The following is a 20,490-nucleotide window of genomic DNA, read 5'->3' as shown; positions in this document are numbered from 1 at the left end:
AGTAGCACTAAAAAAATGCACTAAGTGCCTTGACTACAGTAGGCAGAATTAAGAGAAAAAAAAAGTCATTAAAAAGAAATAAAGAAAAGTAAGAAGAGGGAAAAGAAGAAAAGATACATATACAAAGACAACATAATGGTATAAAATCTACAAATATAACCAACAATTATTTGCTCAGGAGCATAGATACATTATATTTCTGTTTTTTCACCTCTTTATAAGTGTTCAACAGATATGTATCAGAGACAAAATAATTTTTTGAGTTAATTTTATCATACTTAGAAATATTAACTCATGTTCATTTTAAAATAAGCACAGAAAAGAAGTCATTGGAAGAAAGGATATGGAAATTAGAAAAGAAAGTAGGAAAGCTCAAACAAAACTGAAATTAAGCCAATGTTGACCAATCATACAAAGGACACAGTTCTGAAAGTTCTCATTTCTAGGCTTGACATTCCATTTGAATTTGGTGTGTGCACTAGCACAGAAGAAATCTCAAATAAATGATTTCACTTGTTTAAATGTGGCCACCTGGCAGAAAACTAGACCTTTATTACAATAAGTTATATTTTATAAAGGAAAGATAGTGTCAACTAAATGCTTCTTTGTTGAGATTAAAAATATACCAGGTTCTCCTAAGGGGCTATTTCTGTTATGATTCAACCAGTGGATTTTTATTTTGACTGACTGATTGACTTTTTTAGAAAAGTCTACGTGACATGAAAAGCTGACCCTCATTTTTTCATAGTTCTTTCACAAATCAAGAAATTGCTGCTTATTAATACACTAAGTAAAACTCCTTCTAGGTAATTTTCAGTCTCCCAGAAATAGTCTAAAATATCATCCAATGCCAACAGGAATTACAAGCAGTTGTAGAAGTGAACAGTACAGCAAAGGAAGACTATAACATCTATATGATTGTGCTATTAACATCAATCCATTCTTCCTTCCTTCCTTCCTTCCTTCCTTCCTTCCTTCCTTCCTTCCTTCCTTCCTTCCTTCCTTCCTTCCTTCCTCCCTTCCTTCCTCCCTCCCTTCCCTCCCTCCTTCCTTCCTTCCTTCCTTCCTTCCTTCCTTCCTTCCTTCCTTCCTTCCTTCCTTCCTTCCTTTATTCCTTCCTTCCTTTATTCCTTCCTCCCTTCCATTTACCAGTTTGTCTTCAGAGGTTCCCGAAACACAATAGAAAAAATTATATTTATTATTCACTTACTTCATTGCCCTCCAATTCAAAAAACTCAAACTTCATAGAAATTCTGTATTGGGTTGGTGCGACCACCTGCCACACGCAGTTTTTATTAGGAGGATACTCCTTGGGCCAGCCTGGAGTGGTTATGGTGCCATTAAGTTTGGTAAGAAGTCCGCCACAAGCCGCTAGAAGGAAAGAAAAGGACAAGGTTTTCCCCTAATAGAGTCATCCTCTTCTTAGCACCTTTTCATTGATAATCAAACATCTCAGCATTAAATTTCAACCATCTTCCAGATTTTTCAAAATCTAGAAAGCTGCAGTCTCTCTTCCTTAGTTTTTAGTACAACTATTTTAATTATCTAATCCCATTCATAAGGTGTTAATTCATAGCTTTGGAACCAAGCAAATTATGGCTGTATGACATTTCAGATCACTTTAAAGTTGGAGAAACAGTATAAAGAAAACTGGGTGTCAGTAGTCATATCTTTTAAATGGGTATAATAATATCTACACCATACAGTTGTTATGAGAATTAATGGAAAGATAAGCATAAAGCACAATATAGTCCAATGTAGTAAGACCAAAATCAACTGCTTATTTCTTCAAATTCTTTTCCCCAAGATAAACTACTCTTGGAGTTACCTGAGCTAGTAAGCAAAATTAACTAGAGTAAGTAGGTCATTTTGGTATTCGAAAACTCCATTTAAAACTGTTTTCTTTCCCTTTTGAATGATCTGTTTAAAAGGGGTACTATTTAATATGTTGCTTCTCTTCCTTATTGTTAGTCAAAGCAAGTTAAGGAAAGGGAACATATATTGTACAAGGTTTGTAATTAATTTCCCGGGAGTCAAGAGTTACCTAAAGTAACTGGTCTCTTTATTTAACTGCCTTTGGGTATATATGTGCATGTCTGTGTGTGCGCGTGTGTGTATCCATATATGTATATTACTGTATTTATAAATGTATTGTAAACACTAACTGTACTTTCATATTTACCACTTTTTGGTAAATTATTATAAAGTAAAATAATTATTTTTAGGCACCACACAGAACTAATAGTCATGCTACTTTATTATTGTGTGGTATACAATGTTCTCTGCTTTAAAGATACTTCATTGCCTTCATAACTGTGTCTGTTTTATTCAGAGAGCAGACTAGCAGTTTAATAGATAGGATGGAAACTTTTGCTGAAGAGAAAACTTTAAACTTTTAAGAAGAAACAGAGAGTCTCTCACTTTTTTATTTAGGTCAGTTAAGGGTAAGACATTTATTCATTAAACAAGTAAGTCTGCCACATTTGGCACTGTTACGTCCTGTATTACAGTTACAGTAGGAACAAGGTGTTCATTTTTGGGGAGCTTACACTTACATTTTTGTGGGAACCACCAAAAGTAAACTTAATAAATACATAACTATAAGTAATGTGAAACTGCTACAAGTTCTATGAAAATGATTTTGGCAGATATGTTGAGAGAATAAGGAGGAATAGAACAGAGGAAGGAAGATCGGTCCATTTATTTTGTAACTTAAGTATGGGGCCTGTAATGGGGTGGAGCAGGGGAAATGAGGGGAAAAAAAAAGAAGCAGCTTTAAATTCTGAAGGAAGAGATCATAAGACATGGTAACAAAACATTGTGTAAGAAATATCATCTCAGAATGTGCAGAGGAAATGGAGAAAACATAGCAAAATCTCTTTGTTTATGAATCATTTATTAATAAAACACATTTAGCTCCTGCTTTGTGTTTATGCTAGATGCTAGAGAAACAAAAATAATTCAGACTCAGGATTCTACACTTAGTAAGGGAGACGGACCCATAAACTATGTTAAGAAAAGGTAAAAATAAATGATGGATGGATGGATAAAAATCTAGATCTAGACAGAGATAAAAATAGAAATAGATATATAGAGAGATGATACAGATAAATAGAGCAAGAAAGAGAGAGGCAGAGAGAGGAGAAATAAATAGAAATAAATTTAGATATAATAAACAAGGTGGTCTGGTAACTGAAGGAGGAAATAACGGGTTCTATAACAAGCACCCAGTCAAGGTTTCATGTTAACTAGGACTAAAAACTGAGTCTTACCATTTGAGGAAAGAGGTTACTGTAGAGGCAAGGAAAGGACAGAGGGAGGCAGAGGGAAAGAGAATGAGAGGGTATTAAAGAAAGAAGGAATGGGGCAGCAAAGAGGGAGGGGGTCATCAGTCAGGGAGCTCCACGTGCAGATGTGGCCCTACCTTCACAGCTCCTCTTGTCAGGTCCCAGCTCGTAGCCGGGCTCACACGCACACTGATAACTGCCCAGTGTGTTCAGACATCGCTGCTCACAGCCCCCACGGTCAGGCTTGGCACACTCGTCTTCCTCTACAAAGATGGCGGGAGACGTAGAGAACAACCAGATAGAGTGTTGTGTTTTACATACTAAGGTATAAAATTTTTTGCAAATATGACACTTAATAACTCTGAATGAAACGAAGACAACTGATTTTTTCAAAAGAGGAGCAGAAATGATTTGCAAGCCCTTGACAGACGGCATACTATAATTCACGTCACTGCAATAGAAGAATTGCATAAAAACCAAGAGAAGGACTAGAAACTTACAGCAGTGCCAACTGAAGATCACCTTATCTCCGACAGGTATGTGGGTTTTGGGGTTTTTTTTCTAATTTTAAGGTCAAAGGGAATTCTTACAACATAGAGAATGTCCAGAATAAAATAGAAAAACTTATTGGAAAAACAGTTTCACTTGTTGATTTCATTGTATAGTTTGCTAGATATCCAGAAAAATGCTTTTAAAGAAATGCCATTATTAAGAAACAGCTTATGGTAAATATAAATTGAAAGAAAATTCTGAAACCTATTGGACATCTTTAAATGTAAAGTATTCAGTGTTTTTTATATAGACATATTGGTCCAGGAAATATAAAAATTCCATATTTTGTAAATACATACACTATTTGATTGTATATGGACACATAAAAATGTATATTTGAAAAATATATACGTATGAAAAATATACACTATTAAAACAACATATAGGACAAGGTATTCCCTAATCTCAATCCCCAGGAATAACCTAGTGTGAGTTAAGAAAATAGCAAACCATATTCTCTGGAGAAATTCTGCACCGGCCAAACTCCGGGCATTTTTGATAACCAAATATATAAGCATCACCGGAGAGAATCTTGATGGTATGTTTCTTCTACTATAAAGTACTACAGAACTAATGCATGTAAATGTACATTTTAATGAATACTTTGAATGCATCTAGTGAAAGTACTAGTGTTCTCTGCTTTTCAAATCATATGGTGAATACCTAAGTAATTCTCAGGGAAAACCCATTATACTGTTCTTTAAATAATGAAACTGTTGGGTTATTAATCACAGTAAATTTTGACGTACACAACTAAGACCATCATTTATCTACAAAAATCAATGCAGAGAAAATTTTGTTTCCTCTCCCTATAAAGCAGTTTTATTTTACAATGTCACACTTAATGTTAAGTGCCTAAGAATTTCCTAAATGCAAATTTGATGCTATTTGTACCAAAATGGCTTTCTTTTGGGGGTGCCGGTGTGGACAGTTGGTTAAAGGTTTGACTCTTGGTTTCGGCTCAGGTCATGATCTCAGGGTCCTGAGAGCGAGCCCTGCGTCGGGTTCCATGCTCAGCATGGAGTCTGCTTAAAACTCTTGCTCTCTTTCCTCCTCTCTCTCCCAAATAAATAAATAAACCTTTAAAAATAAATAAATAAAATGGTTCTTTTTACCTCAGTAATATACAGCAAATACGGGACATGAAAATATACTAAAATTTGGTTATGTAATTTAAAATTAAAGCTGATCAATAGTAATTTTTTGTCAAAAAGGCATTTTAGGTATCAGAATATTCTGCTAAGGAGGCCAAAAATTATTTCCAACGTGGTGGAACATTATTCTCTATAAGGTGGCTTAGAAATGTTATCATCTGGAAATACATTGATGAATGACTTCTTCTGGTTACGAATCTTATGTTTATTACATTGCAAATGTTTCCCGCCTGTCTAAATTCCCTTTCTGGATTTTGCCATTTTGGCTATTTCATAAAAATGGATGGTACAATATCCTAATGGGGTTCCGACCCTGTGCTGCAAAGTTCCAAATTCCAGGATTTTACCAATAACCTTTTACCATCAACAATCACTCAAATATCCCTTATGCCCAGTGCATTCTTAAGTTCCAGTATAACCTTACTGTAGTTCTCTCTTAACTCAATGTTAAATATCACCTTTATCCCTAACAAAGAAAACCTCACACTTTAAATTACTTCAAATTTACCTTTAAAAAAATTGGCAGCAAACCCTGCCTTGTTCACAGTTCCATCAGAAACAAATTTCATCCACAAGGTATTGGAGGTAGATCTGATATCTTCAGGTTTATCATAACCACAGAAACGCCCTATCAAAGGGCTGTTTTCACTGGTTCCGTCTCGAACTTCCAGGTAGTCATAGGCACAGTTGTCATGTCTTTCAATCTGCGACAAAAAAAATATGGGAAGATATATCTAATTAATAGACAAAACAATTTTTGCTGAGAGAGTGTTATGTATTCTTAGTGCCACAGTGCTGACAGGGTCATATAACAAGTTACTTACACAAAATGAGAGCTTTTCTTGTGAGTGTGCATGGCAGTATCTATACCCCCCATGTTTAAATAAAGGGCTTATTTTTCTGGTAGACAGACACAAAAGTCTATGGAACAGTGCATCCACACACGCCACAATCAGCAGAAGTTAGCTGCCTTAAAAAACAAATACAAGTAGTAATCCTTTGGGGAAAAAAGAGCTAAATAAAATCCAAACTTAAAATTAAAAATCTGGGCCAGATATTCCATAAGCAATGTATAATTTGTTCTGAAACATAAAAATTGCTGATAGTTCATCAACAAAACTGTTATCCTATTCACAGAGAAGCTTGATTCCAATTCTGTTGATAAATATTGCACTGTTTAAAGTTATAAATGTCTTTTGAAAGGAAAATTTGATAATATAAAATTACATACTTCCCCCTAGTCTATGAAATTGTTTAACCATAGTCAGCATAGCTGTAGAAAGACTGCCGTATGTAGCATCAGCACTGGCTACTCCCTTCTCAAGGTAATATGGCTCTTCAGGTGAGCCATTTTATGCCAACACACTCCTTCTAATCCATAGAACCTGCAGGAACTCAATCTCTTTCCTTAAACAACTAAATGCAAATAAAAGCTCAGGCCTACTGAACTTTATGAAGAACTTCCTGTTCATGGACCTATGTTTTGGCCCCAAACTTCTAAAAACAACAAACCAAAATTTACAAATAGTTTTTCAAGTTATAAAACAATTTCTAAATAAAGTTCTTAACTTTTTTTCCCGCAGAAAATGGCTATTAGCCCTGACTCTTAGATATTTAAAGCTAGAAAGCACAGACATCTAAAATTAATAAACTGTGAGAAGTATCACATCTTGTCAACTCACATTCAACATATAATTCACTAATTTATGGAATTCTTCTATTAAAAAAATGACTGTCAGAGAATACATTCATTCCATGGGACCATGACCCGAATGGACGAAACTGTTGGATACAGTTGGTTGAAGACTCTATTTCATGATTTGTCAAAACATTAAAAATGAGAATATTCAAATTAGATAGCATAAGGACAAATAGAAAACAACAGATTTTGAAGGACAGATTAGATTAGAACTAATTGCTATATTTACTGCTTCCCTTTTCCCAACCACAAATCAGGGTTCATTCGCTCCTTCAACAAATATTCAGTGCCTATTCTATGCTAGGCACTCTTCTCACTGCTTGGGGTGCATCCCTTAGCAAAATAACAAAGAGCCTCGCCCTCCTGGACCTTACATGCTACTGATGGGTAGAGACCAAAGGGATAACAAACAAGATACATAATGAAATCATAAAATATTAGCAACCAAAAAATTCTATGGAAAAAGATAACGTGAAACAAGATGAAAAGTATGAGAAGTGGGGAAGTAAAGTTTATAATTTTAAAGTTTATACGGTCAGTAGGTACTCATTAGGTTTGATTTACAAATTATTTTTTTTCCTAAAAATGTATTCTCTTTGTCGGTGTGAAATTAGGGGAAAGAATGGGAAAATGTTTACTATAAAGAGTACTTCATTTGTAAAGCATATTTTTAAGACTACAGCTGTTTAAATAGAGAGATGGCCTGGGAGAGCTAGCGGTGACACTAGTAACTTAATCAGTCACCAGGGAGGACAAGGCCAATGACCAGCTATATTATATGCTATCTTCTCTCAGCCTTTAATATATTCCATTCAAAATCAGAGTTCTCTATAAATATGAGAACATTTCCAGATGGCCAAAGGCCTTTCTTCGGTCAAGGGGACACATACAATAATAGCCCAAACTTTCCAGGTATAGACTTGATAAAAGAATAAGCACCACTGAACTAGTGAGAAACTGTAGGGAAAACACCAAAGGTCTCAGCAAGCTCTCCTCACCTGTCTGAGCAGCACAGAATGAACTGCTCCTGACTCAGGAATCATTTTGGAAGAAAAGGGAAAGAATGAATTAGAAGAAGAAAGGACGTGAGAATACACAATAAAGAAAAAAGCTGCTTTTCACAGGTAAACTAAGAATAATAAAATTGGTTCATATTATAAGCCATACTAGAATAAAAAATAAGAAGACTAATTAGAAAGGGTTTTTAATTACTATTTTCAGGAGATAATGGCTTTCAAAAATTACCGTATTAACAAGAAAGAAGACAAGACAGACACTACCAAAACCCCCCCCCCAAAATTGTATTTCTTTAGTGATTGAAAAGAAATAAGATAATGGATATGTCCCTGTACATAAAACTCACTCTGTTCTTTTAACAGGTATGTAATAGATCTCTTTAAATTTTAAGTTAAAGTACCTGTATATTTGCTGGTTACTTAGTAAAAAATTCGAGGTTTAATCTTTTATATGATAAAGAGCAAATATTTCATGGGTAAAATGCACAAAAATGGCCAATTTTAGGATTACTTCTACCAGTACCTATTTATGAATTACATATTACTTACATATTAAATACCATGCACTTTGTATTAGGGGTAACTCAACAAAAATTTACACTATATTTTCACAAAGTAAATGGCACAGTTGTTCAACTGCCTAGAAAATAAAATGTAGCTCATATATATGAATTTATGATATTTAGAAATGCATTATCCCTTTACAACAACACTCCTAGATACCTTATCAATGACCTCAGTGATCTTTACATATTTTTCAGGTGAACTGCATTAATTCTAATTGCAATGCAAGCACTCCATCTACATAAGAGTAATGATGGTGAACACAAACGAAAGTTTGAGTTCTTTTAATTGTGTCATTTATGTAACATTTTCTCCGGCTATATCAATTACTTCATCAATTGATATACAGAAGGGATAGAAATAAATCTGATTGAAGCTAAAAAGTGGATAAGTCCACTGGTGTTTTGCCAGTACGCTCCATGAGAAAAAAGAACACCAAAGTCAATGATTTATAAAAACAAAAAAAGAAAAAGCAGTTTCTTCTTGAGTTACAGCATGGACACAGTTCATATCTGGAACCTGAATGCAATGTCATGCACAATTACACATATAATAAATATGTTTTGATAAGGATGATGCTGATTTATTACAGACTTTAAGATAATCAGAGCATAAACCATATACAAATGTGGCAAGTTTATCGTAATGTAAACAGACCTAATATGTCCATATAGAACACAAGGAAAGTGACAGTAAGCTCTGAACAGTTTTTAGGAAACTGAAATTTAAATGATATTGGAAGGAGATTCAAACACACAAAAAAGGAAGAATGAGTACAAAGATTAGCCAGAAGGGATTAATATTACATTTCATTACTATGTGGAGCTCATGCCTTTACTGGCAGGTTAGAAAAGAAGCATGAAAAAGTTGAGTGATGTTTATTTACCAAGAACTAAAATCAATTAAATGCAACCTAAAGTAGTCAGCCTCTCATTCTAAAACTGCAAACTAGTGCAGAGCTTTGTGGTCAAAAGAAGGGACCATGCCCAGGCTTAGGATCCATTCATACACTTTGCCTTCATTTTAGAATCAAATTTCCAAATAAATATTACAAAATATTTTACATCTAATTTTAATTACATCTACGTAGTTGTCTGTAAAAAGCTCTGAAGACTCCACAACTTGCAGATAATGATTTCAATAAAAGCTGTCCCATACTCCATGAAAAAACTAAAAATAGATCGAAAAAATTCTCCATTTGATTTGACAGTCCCACTTCGGGGAATATATCTGAAGAACTGAAAGCAGGGTCTGATAGAGATATTTGTACCTTCATGGTCATACCAGCATTATTCACAATAATCAAAGGTGGAAGCAATCCAAATGTCCATCAGTGGATGAATGAGCCAACAAAATGAATGTTCTTCAGCCTTAAAAAGGAAGGAAATCCTTTCACGTGCTCCAACAAGGATGAACCTTGCGGATATTACACTGAGTGAAACAAGCCGGTCAGAAAAAGACAAGAATTAAATGATTCCACTTACATGAAGTATCTAGAGTAGGCAAATTCATAGTGACAGAAAGTAGAAAAATGGTTGCCAGGAGTTGGGGGTAGGGGAGAAAGGGGAGTTGTTTTGGGTATAAAGTTTCAGTTTTGCAAGATGAAGAGTTTTGGAGACTGGTTGCACAATGTGGATGTACTTAACACTACTGAGCTGTACACTTCAAAATGGTTAGGATAGCAAATTTTTTTTATGTTTTTTAAATTTTACTATAATAATGAAAACAACCCTCTCCTATGACTGTTAGAATGTAGTTTTAAAATATAATTAATGTAATCAACTACATAAATGATTAAACTTTTACAAATAATATAATTTAAAATGGCATACACAGGGAACAATGCTAAAGTCATTATTTTTTGCTTTGGAGGAAAAAATGTTCAAGAAAAGTATGACTAAAGACAATGTAGATTAGCATTCATCATTAAAAATTAATTTGGGGAATTTCCATATCTGTGTGGATTCCCCACATGTATACTACTACATACACTCCTGTTAAAATTACAAAAATAAAAATAAATTAATTTTAATAATGGGAAAAATCCATTAAAGCCTAAGACATAATGCTATCAACAAAAGGAATTTTGGAAAAAAAGGAGAAAAGCTTAATAATGGATCATTATTTTAAAATGTGTTACTATCACATTTAATATTTCATTATTTAATATTATTTTATTATTATTATTTAATATTATTTTATGATTATTATTTAATAGTAGTTAATATTAACACATAGATCATTACAGCTCAAAAATGGAGAGAAAATGTGTACATTCAACCATTTGACAATGAAAATCATGAGCCTAGATCAGGTCTATTTTCAAGTGACTTGGCTTTTTTAATGCTGCCATTCGATTTTTTTCTTTCATGACACACTTACTTTTAACTCACTCTTAAATTTAATAAATATTCACTGAAAACTTACTATTGCCAGAAAATATACACTTGGCAGTATATGAACAGTGGTGACTAAAACAGACGTGTCCCTGACTGACAAATGTATGTTGGTTAAACAGCACAAATGCACAAATGAAGGTAGTTATAAAGGGAAAGTATCAATCATATGAGAGAATATAGATGCCTCCCTCTGCTACCAGAACGTGGGTTGAAGAGTGTACAGGCCATGGAATTGATTTCAGTCACAGTGCTACTAATTATGAACTGTGTGACCTTGGGCAAGTTTATTTAAATGAACACATGCTAATCTTTCAGGGTAGAACTATAGCCTAAGCCATAAATTGGAAGAGCTACTTAATTCTCTTTTAAGTCATCAACCAATATATATTCTTAGCCAAACACCCAAAACAGTACATGGCAAACAGAAAAATGTTAACTAATCAAGATCTCTTTGTCTTGGCTTCCTGGGTCATTTAAAAGACTACTTAACTTAAACAATATAAAATATTTAAAGGAATTAAAGGATTACTTTTAGTTGGGCAATCCTCAAAGTGTCAAGATAAGAACTTTAGCATATAGTTTATAGTTGTGCAGCTTGAAGCAATGATGGATAAGACTATTAAACATTTGTGATTTTCATAAGGGAAGCATAACCGAATCAGAGTGTGTAGAAAGGCTGACAAGTACCTCAAACTTAATACCACTTAAATTAATGTATGTGGGGATTCAATGTAAACATAAGTAAGCTCTGGGTTTATTTCACTTCTTTTCTGCTTTATTGACATTTCTTTGAAGTTGTTACTATAAACATTTCCAGTCTCCCAAACTTTTTCTCTTCCGTATTTCTGCACACTGAAAGTGCTCAAGCAAACAGTAATATAGAGGTTTCTTTACAAATAACTCCAAGATGATTTCTGACATGATCTACATCCATGTACAAATCCACAGTACCAGCATTAAGAAGCAATACGTCAGTAACTACTAGAGAAGAAAAAGTTTCCCAAAGGGCATAATTACAGATGTATCAGAACTCTATTGACCTCCAGATAGTATCCTTTCCTGCTCAAAGATACCTGAAATTCATTAACAAAGACCCTTGTTCCGATTTTCTTTCTGTACTCACATTAAAATCTAAGTAGCATGAGGAGATAAAGTCAGAACACAAATTCACAGAAAGGTATAAATAATAGATAACTATTAAGGTCTTTACAGTAGATTTCAACAAAATGATGGACAAATTTATCTTAAAGCCCCTTTTATATGAAAGGGGAGAGTGTAACATAGAGAATAAAAGTTACAAAAATGGAAATAGTTTTTGAATAAAGGCAGACTGATATCAACGAAAAAAAAAACGTTTTGTCAGACAAAACCACAAAACACTGAGAAGTGCTGAGGACTTTTTTTTAATTATACATTTTCAAAATAAAATGTAAAAGCTAAAGATTGAAAATATATTATGTAAATAAAAATAAATTGATATAAACAGATACAAATCAACTAAATGAAACAAATCACCTAATGACCCCTAGAACAAATTAAAAACATATACACAGTTGATTCTCAGTATTCCTGGTGTTTAAGTTTCATCAAGTTGCTGAAAACACCGAATTAGTAAATACTGATTCATGGCTCCTGGGAAAATACAGAATTAGATTCTTGTGAGCTTCTGGTCACAAATCTTTTGTCAACCAATCAATATATAACCTTGTTTTATGTGTGTTTCTGTTTAAAAACACCTTAATATATGTTACCAACTCATTAATATTCACAGCCAACTGCATTGTAACGCATGCCTGAACAATGTTTATCTAACACATACATTTTCTTCATAAGGCATATCATAGCTGGGGATGTGCATGTCAGATGACTCAAATATTTTGCAGCTCTGTACATGTCCATGAATGACCCAGAAAGCACCATGAGTATTGATTTGGGGGTTACAAATAAATTTTAGTTAGTAGGCAAGTTTGCAGATACAGAATCTATGAATAATGAATATTGATTATACCTGGATTTTGATGCTGTTTTAGTGCTTGATTATATGATAGTAGGTTAATGGCATAAGATCATTTCCCTTATCTACAAGATTTAGATGATATATTAGAATATCTCTAAATTCCTTGTCACTTCTGAATTTCTTAGAACCTAGGATCTATCTAAATTGAGCCATATGGCATATCAGGTCCTACATAAACTAAACTTTTCTTAGCTATCTAGGCTTGTTTCCTTCTGCATGGAAATTTATGTATCTTTGATAAAGGAAGGATATATTAATTTCTACCCACGAATCATCACGCACTCTCACACTCTCTTACCTATAATCCATCCATTTGTTCATCCGTCCCATCATCATGTATTAATCATGCATCTAGTGGTGTTGGAAATATGGTGATTGACAAGATAGGTTAAGACCCTTCAGTGATCATATTTTAGTGAGAGAGATAGCAGCCATGTAAATGAACAGATCCATAACATAAATTCCAGTAGGTGTAAGTACAATAAATTAAAATAAAACAGAATAATGGTTTATAGACTTGTAGGTAAGAATATATTTTAAGCAGAGTTACCAGGCAAGGACTTTTTAAGAAGGCAATGATTAAGCAGAGATCCAAATGAAATGAGAGGAATAAAAGCATAGATTTAGAGGTAGAAGATCATCAGTGACAATCAGTGACAAACGGTATAAGACCAAATAAACTCGGTATTTCCAAGGAAGAGAAAGAAGACCAAAGAGATTGGCTCAGAGGGAGTGAGAAGGAGCTTGGGACCAATTGTGGGTTGCCTTGGTCCATGATCATTGAGTCTGGATTTTATTTTAGGTGTGATAGAAAACCCCTGAAAGATTTTTTTAAAGATTTATTTATTTATTTTAGAGAGAGAGAGAAAGCACATAAGCAGGGGGAGGGGCCAAGGAGGAGGGGCAGAAGGAGAGAGAGAATCCCTGCTGAACATGGAGCCTGATGTGGGGCTCGATCTCACAACTCAGATCATGACCTAAGCCAAAATCAGAAGTTGGCCACTTAACCGACTAAGCCACAGGGTTGCCCCCCCAACCCTGAAAGAATTTAAGCCTCGTGTTATGATATAACTCATATTGTAAAAGTATCCCTCTGGCGGCTATGGATCAGGTATGTAGGGCAAGAGCAGAGACGTGATGTTCTCACCACGTTCTAAGACAAGGGGCAGCAGTGGGAACACAGTAAGGGTCAGAAAGCTGGGATACAGTGGTCATGTATGGGGCATTGTTGAAGACAGTGCAAATGAAAAATGTTACCTGACTGACCTCAGGGTTTAAGAGAAAAAGTGGAATCAGGGCTATTTTTTGAGTAAATAGTGACATACTGAAATAGTAAATACTGAAATTGGGAAGACTGAAGAAGAGCAAGTTAGTGAGTGGGACAAAACAATCAAAGGTTTGGTTCTGGTCATCTGAAAATGAGAGACCTATCAGATATTTAAATATGTATATGTTTATGTATATGAAAAAAGGAGGAAGAAACATGAGGAAATACAGCAAGATGAAGAAAAGCAAAGAACCTAAAGATAACGGATAAAACGTACTGTCAGCCAGACATGACATGGCTCTTCCCCAATCCCAAATCTTAGTAATAATTTATTCATTCCCTCAATCAAATATTTATTAAGCGGCTATTCTGTGTCAGGCATGGTTCTAGGTGCCTGAGATGTAAATCTTTCCTACCTGTCCTTTCACTATCCTAGTTTTGAAGAATATCACTGTAACTATATTGGCATTAAAGAAAAAACTGCAAACCAGCTAAGCCTTCTGCATCTCAGGAATCGTATCTCAGTTTTTAGATGCATGGAATGTAGTTTTAGATGCACCCTTTGACATCACTTCTGCAATAGAAGAATTTCATAAAACACTGAATTATATATTGAAAGACAGTTCTTCCCTTATTCATTTGGACAACATCACAAAATACAAGTAATGCAGTCATTAGGTAGATAATTTTTCACTGAATCAGTTATTTTGGTCTAAATAGCAGGTGAATCCTAGCCAGTTTTAGTTCAGTTAACAAGAAGGTGGTCTATTTGAATAACGTTTGCAATATTATTGATCCGGTAAAATAACCAAATTCAAATATGAATCAAATAACCTCAAGAACCAAGGTTTCCAAAAATGCAAAATGATCACAAGCATATAATACAACATCAAGATCATGTAAGAGAAGACAATTTGTTCACAATAAAAGGCAGTATGTCTGGGAAATTAAGGGCACATGCCAAGGGGTAGAGATAAGTACCAAAGAAATATATTACACAGCTTGCAGGCGGAGGGGAGAGATTCTCTGGACTTATAGGTAATGCCTGGATTCCCCGGATGTTTCTGCCGTGCGGACTGAGACCCCAACACACTCACTGTCCTCAAGGGCGAGCATACCCTGGCACTGGATGGGGTTCTCTACCACCTTCCGATTGCTTGGACAGAGAATCAGCCTTCTAATCAGTGAAGAAATAATGTCCCATTATGACATCGGGATCTTTAACCCCTGTCTGAACCTACCACCACCATCTCATCATTCCTTCCCATTTCACAGTGGGGTCTCAATTTCTAGACTGACTCTTCGATTTAAACATACTACAGATTTCACGACAAAGTACTCCATCTCTTGGCTTCCAATCCCTAACTCAGTTTCCCCCAGCCCCATTAAATGACTCATTAGCCAGCTTGGTAGTTTAGGACCCAGACTTTGCTCCAGAATTCTGACTAACCTTTGGTTTATTGTGCCTGCATCTAATAATGTAATGTTGGTGCTGACCTCCTCCCTGATAAATATTTTTGATGAAATCAAAAGCTAAAAACACTTAAATCTCTATTTCTCATATAAACAGTTTTCTGCATGATGGTAAAAAGGTGAGAAATGGATTTTCTCCATAACAACAACAACAACAACAACAACAACAACAAAAGATGGCGGTCTACCTTTTAACCTCTTCGTTTAGAAGAGAAATAAAAGTTCTATTATTTAATGGACTCTTCAAGCAGTCTTGTGAAACAAGCCTGTGCATTTGTCAAAGGAAACTATTGTCAGTACTTCAAACATTCTAATTCAAATAGCACAGATAATGTAAACTCACTTTAATCTTCTTGAAAATGTCTGCAACAAGAAGAAAGAAGAAAAAAAAAACACCTCTTTCACTCTTGATGTTACATTTTATAGGCAATCCTTTGCTTCTTTGTTGATTAAAAAGCGGATTCTCCTGTTCTTTGCTTATTTAATGAGGATCCCCTTAAATGGCACTGTCATTTATGGACGATATGTTCCGTGAAGGGTGCCTGAAAGACTTTACCTCAAAGGCCTGAAAGGTCAATCCAACATAGTAGTCTTCTGACACTGTTATTTTCCACACACATTCCTTCATCGGTCTGTAGTCATCAGGATAATTAGGAGACTGAATCTGTCCTTCATTTTTACGTATCTCACCTCCACAGATTGCTGAAGGCGAAAATAAGCAAATAAATAAACTTAGACCTGACATTTCATTTTCATTTTCTTCTGAGATAACATTTTAGCTCAGTGCCTGTCGCTGAGTACATAAAGACCGGGCTATAAAAAATCAAAGTTGGCTGCTGTACTGCTGTAAATATTTAGATTTACTGCTGTAAAACCTAGTCAGTTAACTATAAATATTAGATAATAGCACGGGAATATGTGATTTTTTTATCACTGTTTCTTTACATCTTTACAAAAAACAGCATTTTTTTTTTTTTAACTTTTAAAAACCGTGTGAGATTTTGTGAATGTATTCTATGTGGTAGAGTAGTCTGCAATATTCTGTATGATTCCCTGAACGGGTTCTTACAGTCTTTTGAGCTCAGGTAAAATAGCTGATCAAGAGAGACGCTCCGCAGAACTCTCTGGGCCTCTGGCGCTGAGCTACCGTCATGTGCTCAACATCTGTGGCTCCATCCACATAATCCTCTTCACTGCCCTACAGTTAATCTCTACAACAAAATGCTTCCGTTTACTTAAAAGTTTAAGGGAAGCAGAAATCTCCTGTCTTCTAAATTACCTAAACCCCTGTGCTAGCAGAGGCAGGCACAAGAAGGGTCTCTTCTGCCCACAACCTGGCAAAAAAAAAAAAAAAAAAAAAAGGCTATTTTTAAAGCCAGGACACACAATGGCAGTTTGTTAGTTTCAGAGAAGCATAGAACAAAGCAGCTAGTAAATTCTCCCTTGAATGCTGACTCCCTCACTTAGACAAAGCATGCTCCAGAAATGCACACAATTACTTTCTGTGCAGTTTCCTGTAACAGAATTTCAGCAGCATAGGCACCAAATGAACACAAATTTAGTACAAAGGAAAAAATCATAATTTCTTCATGACATTTTAATACTATCATGGAAACAATGGAAATTTAAGAGCTCTTGTGCCATTCCCTGCCCCCCGCCCCCCCCCACATCCCTACATACATTTATATGTTACTATGTCACTGGTACCAGGAAAGTGGATCTTCTTGCAATTTAACTTTACCGAGTACTTTTCCTAAAAATCAGTCTTGTGAATATTATAACACAGATTTAGAAAACTTCATAATTAAAATATGGTTACAAAATCATTCTAATGAAATTGAGAGAAAGGACATTTCTGTTAAGAGATGCAAGGGGAGGTCATCTCTAAAACTGAACGGCACTTGCCTTCATAGACCGCTGCAAAGCCTTTTCCCACCCAGTTACTGCTGCTACGAAACTCGATCCACATTCTGCTGTCTGTTGAAGTAAGAATTTCAGGCAACTTGTCCCCACAGAATCTACCTAAAAGAAATAAAAGAATAAAGAGAGACTCTTAAATATGACTCTATATTCTAATTGCTTTCCACACTAGCTACAAATTTATATATATATATAACCCAATTTGGTTCCTATGCTCTATCTGAAGTAACTAGAGCTACAAGTATGCTTAGTATTTACTTAACAAAGTCGGATAAATAAAAGAATCTTTTCATATCTATTTATAAAATATTGGAACATACCATTCTGAGATTAACAGACTGATGTCAGTTATTGTCTACAGAATTAAGAAACAGCTAGTGCTAAAGATATATTTGTAAAAAGTCACATGATACAGCAAGGTAGGGAATATTCTTTCATAGAGAAAGGAAAAAAGTACAGTGATCCTGAGAAACTGGCTCCAATTGTTAGACCGGTCCTTGCAGAGGAACAACTTGGTTAGGGATGCGTCTCAGCCCAAAGCGGAGTTCTTTGTCCTGTGGGGCTTGGTGAGGACCCATCAGGGAGACCCACATGCTGCTCCGGGGGTCTTACAGTACTGCATACATTCCATCCCACGTATAAAGTCATCATCTGTAGTGCAGTCGGCAGGATGGCAAACAGGACCTGAAGACTTGCTCGTGAGTTCTGATTGTTCTCTAATTATGTATCCACAGGCAAGTATAATACCAAATAAATATAATAATTACCTGTCATTCCTTCTGTCTTCCCTCAACCTCCCATAAATCTATATTGGCTAACTGCGTGTCTTCCACTATGCTTTAAATTTCCATATGATGACAAAATGGTTAAATCTGGCAACCCACATGAAATAATTTTACCAACAATAATACATTGCCATCCATTTCTGTGTGCTCCCGGTAGTGATGTCATACATAGTTTCAGTATATGAAAAGTGGTAGTGACTTAAAACAAATTCATACTAACAGTCAACAGGTGACATGTCTTCCTAAATGGCAAAGTAAATTAAGGGCATGCAAAAGAGAGCAATGTTTCTTAAACCGTAATGTGCATATGAAATGCCAGGGAGTCTGTTAAAATACAGTCTCTAATTCAGAAAGTATGGAATGGAGCCTGAATTTCTACCCGTCTAACAAGTGATCCTGATGCTTCGTGTCTGACAGGTACACTTCAGGGAACAGGTCTCAGGGGAAATAGTGGGGAAAATTTTCCCCATGAAGACGACGACCAGACTGAAGCAGTCTGTTGGCCCACTATACGCCGAAGCAGGTAAGGCTGCTGGGGTTCCAAAAAGAAGTGTGCTCCACTATTCGGCTTGAGATTTGGTTCTTCAATATGAATTTAATGAAATATTTTCTTTGGAACACATATACATATATTACAGATTGCTTCACCGAGGCTAAGAAACGCCGTGTTCAAGACAATGTTTTCCTCGCCCTGACTTATCACATTCGTTCTACTCTATTTTTATTTAGGTTTAAACATTCTTGGACTTCCTAAGACTTTTATACAACAGAGTCCATTCAGCGGATTTTGGATGTTAAGAAAAAAAGAAGATCTGAATGGCACATAAACACAACTGAGCAAAGCTACCTCTAAAATAAAGGAAAAGTTGCCATTTCAACAAGAAAAAATCAATATTAGAGTAGATGCTTACACGCTCACAACAGCTCTCACCTTTAAGTAAAACAGAGGGCAACAGTAAAGTGCCTCATGCAAGTTAATGGTGTGGTCTGTGGTTAAGCGTTGGCACCAGACTTTTGTGAGCACCGAATCTGAGCTCCAGTTTACGACACAAAGTACAAATGCTTCTTCTCAGCCACAAAAACTCTCTGAGAGGCACAACCGTGACGTCCACAGTGAGCGCTAACATGGGTGGCAGAAGAAACCAGCTACCAAACACGGACCTGGCGGCTCACATTCTGCTGCCTCAGCCAACAAAACAAAACACATACACGCGCACCCACATCATTCATCTGGTTTTCTCACTAAAGCGATGATTATCAAATTAAAAATATATGTGGAGACTATTCCAAAACATCCGTTTAGATCCAAGTATTTCCTCATAATTTAAGCTAGCTTAAAATCAATCTCTCTATTTATCTGTCTGTATTTTGCGGTGGTTGAATAAGAGTATAATAAAAATTAAAATGTGGGCCACATACATTTTTAAGTCTAAGATGACTCTTGAAAGAATTTACTTTCAAGGACAGACTAGATTCATGCTCACATAGGAGGTAAAGTCTCTTACCAAGGAGAGGTGATTTCCTCCAGTACCCATCTCTCACTTCAATGTAGTCATACCAGCACAAACTGCTTTTGTATAGGTCCATTGTGGTAAAATTTAAAACAATCTGCAAATCGGAGCAAAATGACACAAAGAGTAAAATGATTGTAACTGCACATGGTAATCTGATTCCTGGAGATGAGGTACCCAGGACTGCTATGAAGACAGATTCATAGTTAATTCTTATTTTTTTTTCCTGTTGGTAGTCCCTTAATAAGTTTTCATAAACATCTCAAAAAAAAGAAAATATTTTCTCATTCTCATTAATGTTTGACAAATAGGAGCACAATGTCAGTAGTTAAACTAAACATTTCAGCTATTAAACCAAAGTTTCTATAAAGGTAATTTAAACAATTGCAAAACCAACAGGAATCTTTATTCAAAGAGTTTATTTTTAATTTAAGATAAACATGACTTAAACCATGAGAATTCTGATTTTGCCATGAATGTCTTCTTTTTAATAATTTATTTCAAAGACAACCAGTCAGACATGTATAATTATATTAAAAATTACCACCATGTGCCATATTTCAAGAACATAATATCATTGTGTATGTTGAAATGTTTTAAATACAGCTCTAAAATTTGAATTTATCCATGTAACTCTAATCAAAGGCAGATGTCACTATGCCTCTCTAGATCCAAGAATATATACTCAAGGACCTCTCAAGTTATAAGATCTTGCACATGACCCCTTATTCTGCACTTTGCTTTGAAATGATGCTGCTTTTTGTTAAGATAATTCAGATAATTCAAGAACAACTCTAGGAAAGACAATTTTCTTACTGCTTTATAAAAAGACTTATTTTTCAAATA

At 35.2% G+C, this 20,490-nt stretch overlaps 1 protein-coding gene across 1 annotated transcript in view; it reads right to left on the bottom strand.

Annotated features, from left to right (window-relative positions):
• Positions 1 to 20,490, bottom strand: part of TLL1 (tolloid like 1) — a 136,954-nt gene that overhangs the window by 39,539 nt on the left and 76,925 nt on the right. The window contains exons 10-15 of the mRNA XM_040625543.1: positions 19,639 to 19,741; positions 17,334 to 17,450; positions 15,985 to 16,130; positions 5,502 to 5,697; positions 3,425 to 3,550; positions 1,211 to 1,371 (exon numbers count right to left, since the gene is read on the bottom strand). Coding sequence (XP_040481477.1) covers positions 1,211 to 1,371; positions 3,425 to 3,550; positions 5,502 to 5,697; positions 15,985 to 16,130; positions 17,334 to 17,450; positions 19,639 to 19,741 — 849 coding nt within the window. The remainder of the gene's footprint in view (positions 1 to 1,210; positions 1,372 to 3,424; positions 3,551 to 5,501; positions 5,698 to 15,984; positions 16,131 to 17,333; positions 17,451 to 19,638; positions 19,742 to 20,490) is intronic.

Source organism: Ursus maritimus, unplaced genomic scaffold (genome assembly GCF_017311325.1).
Source record: "Ursus maritimus isolate PB19 unplaced genomic scaffold, ASM1731132v1 scaffold_11, whole genome shotgun sequence".
In the NCBI taxonomy this organism is placed as follows: domain Eukaryota; kingdom Metazoa; phylum Chordata; class Mammalia; order Carnivora; family Ursidae; genus Ursus; species Ursus maritimus.
Note: the sequence above shows the minus strand (reverse complement) of the source record. Positions and strands in the feature narration are given on the sequence as shown.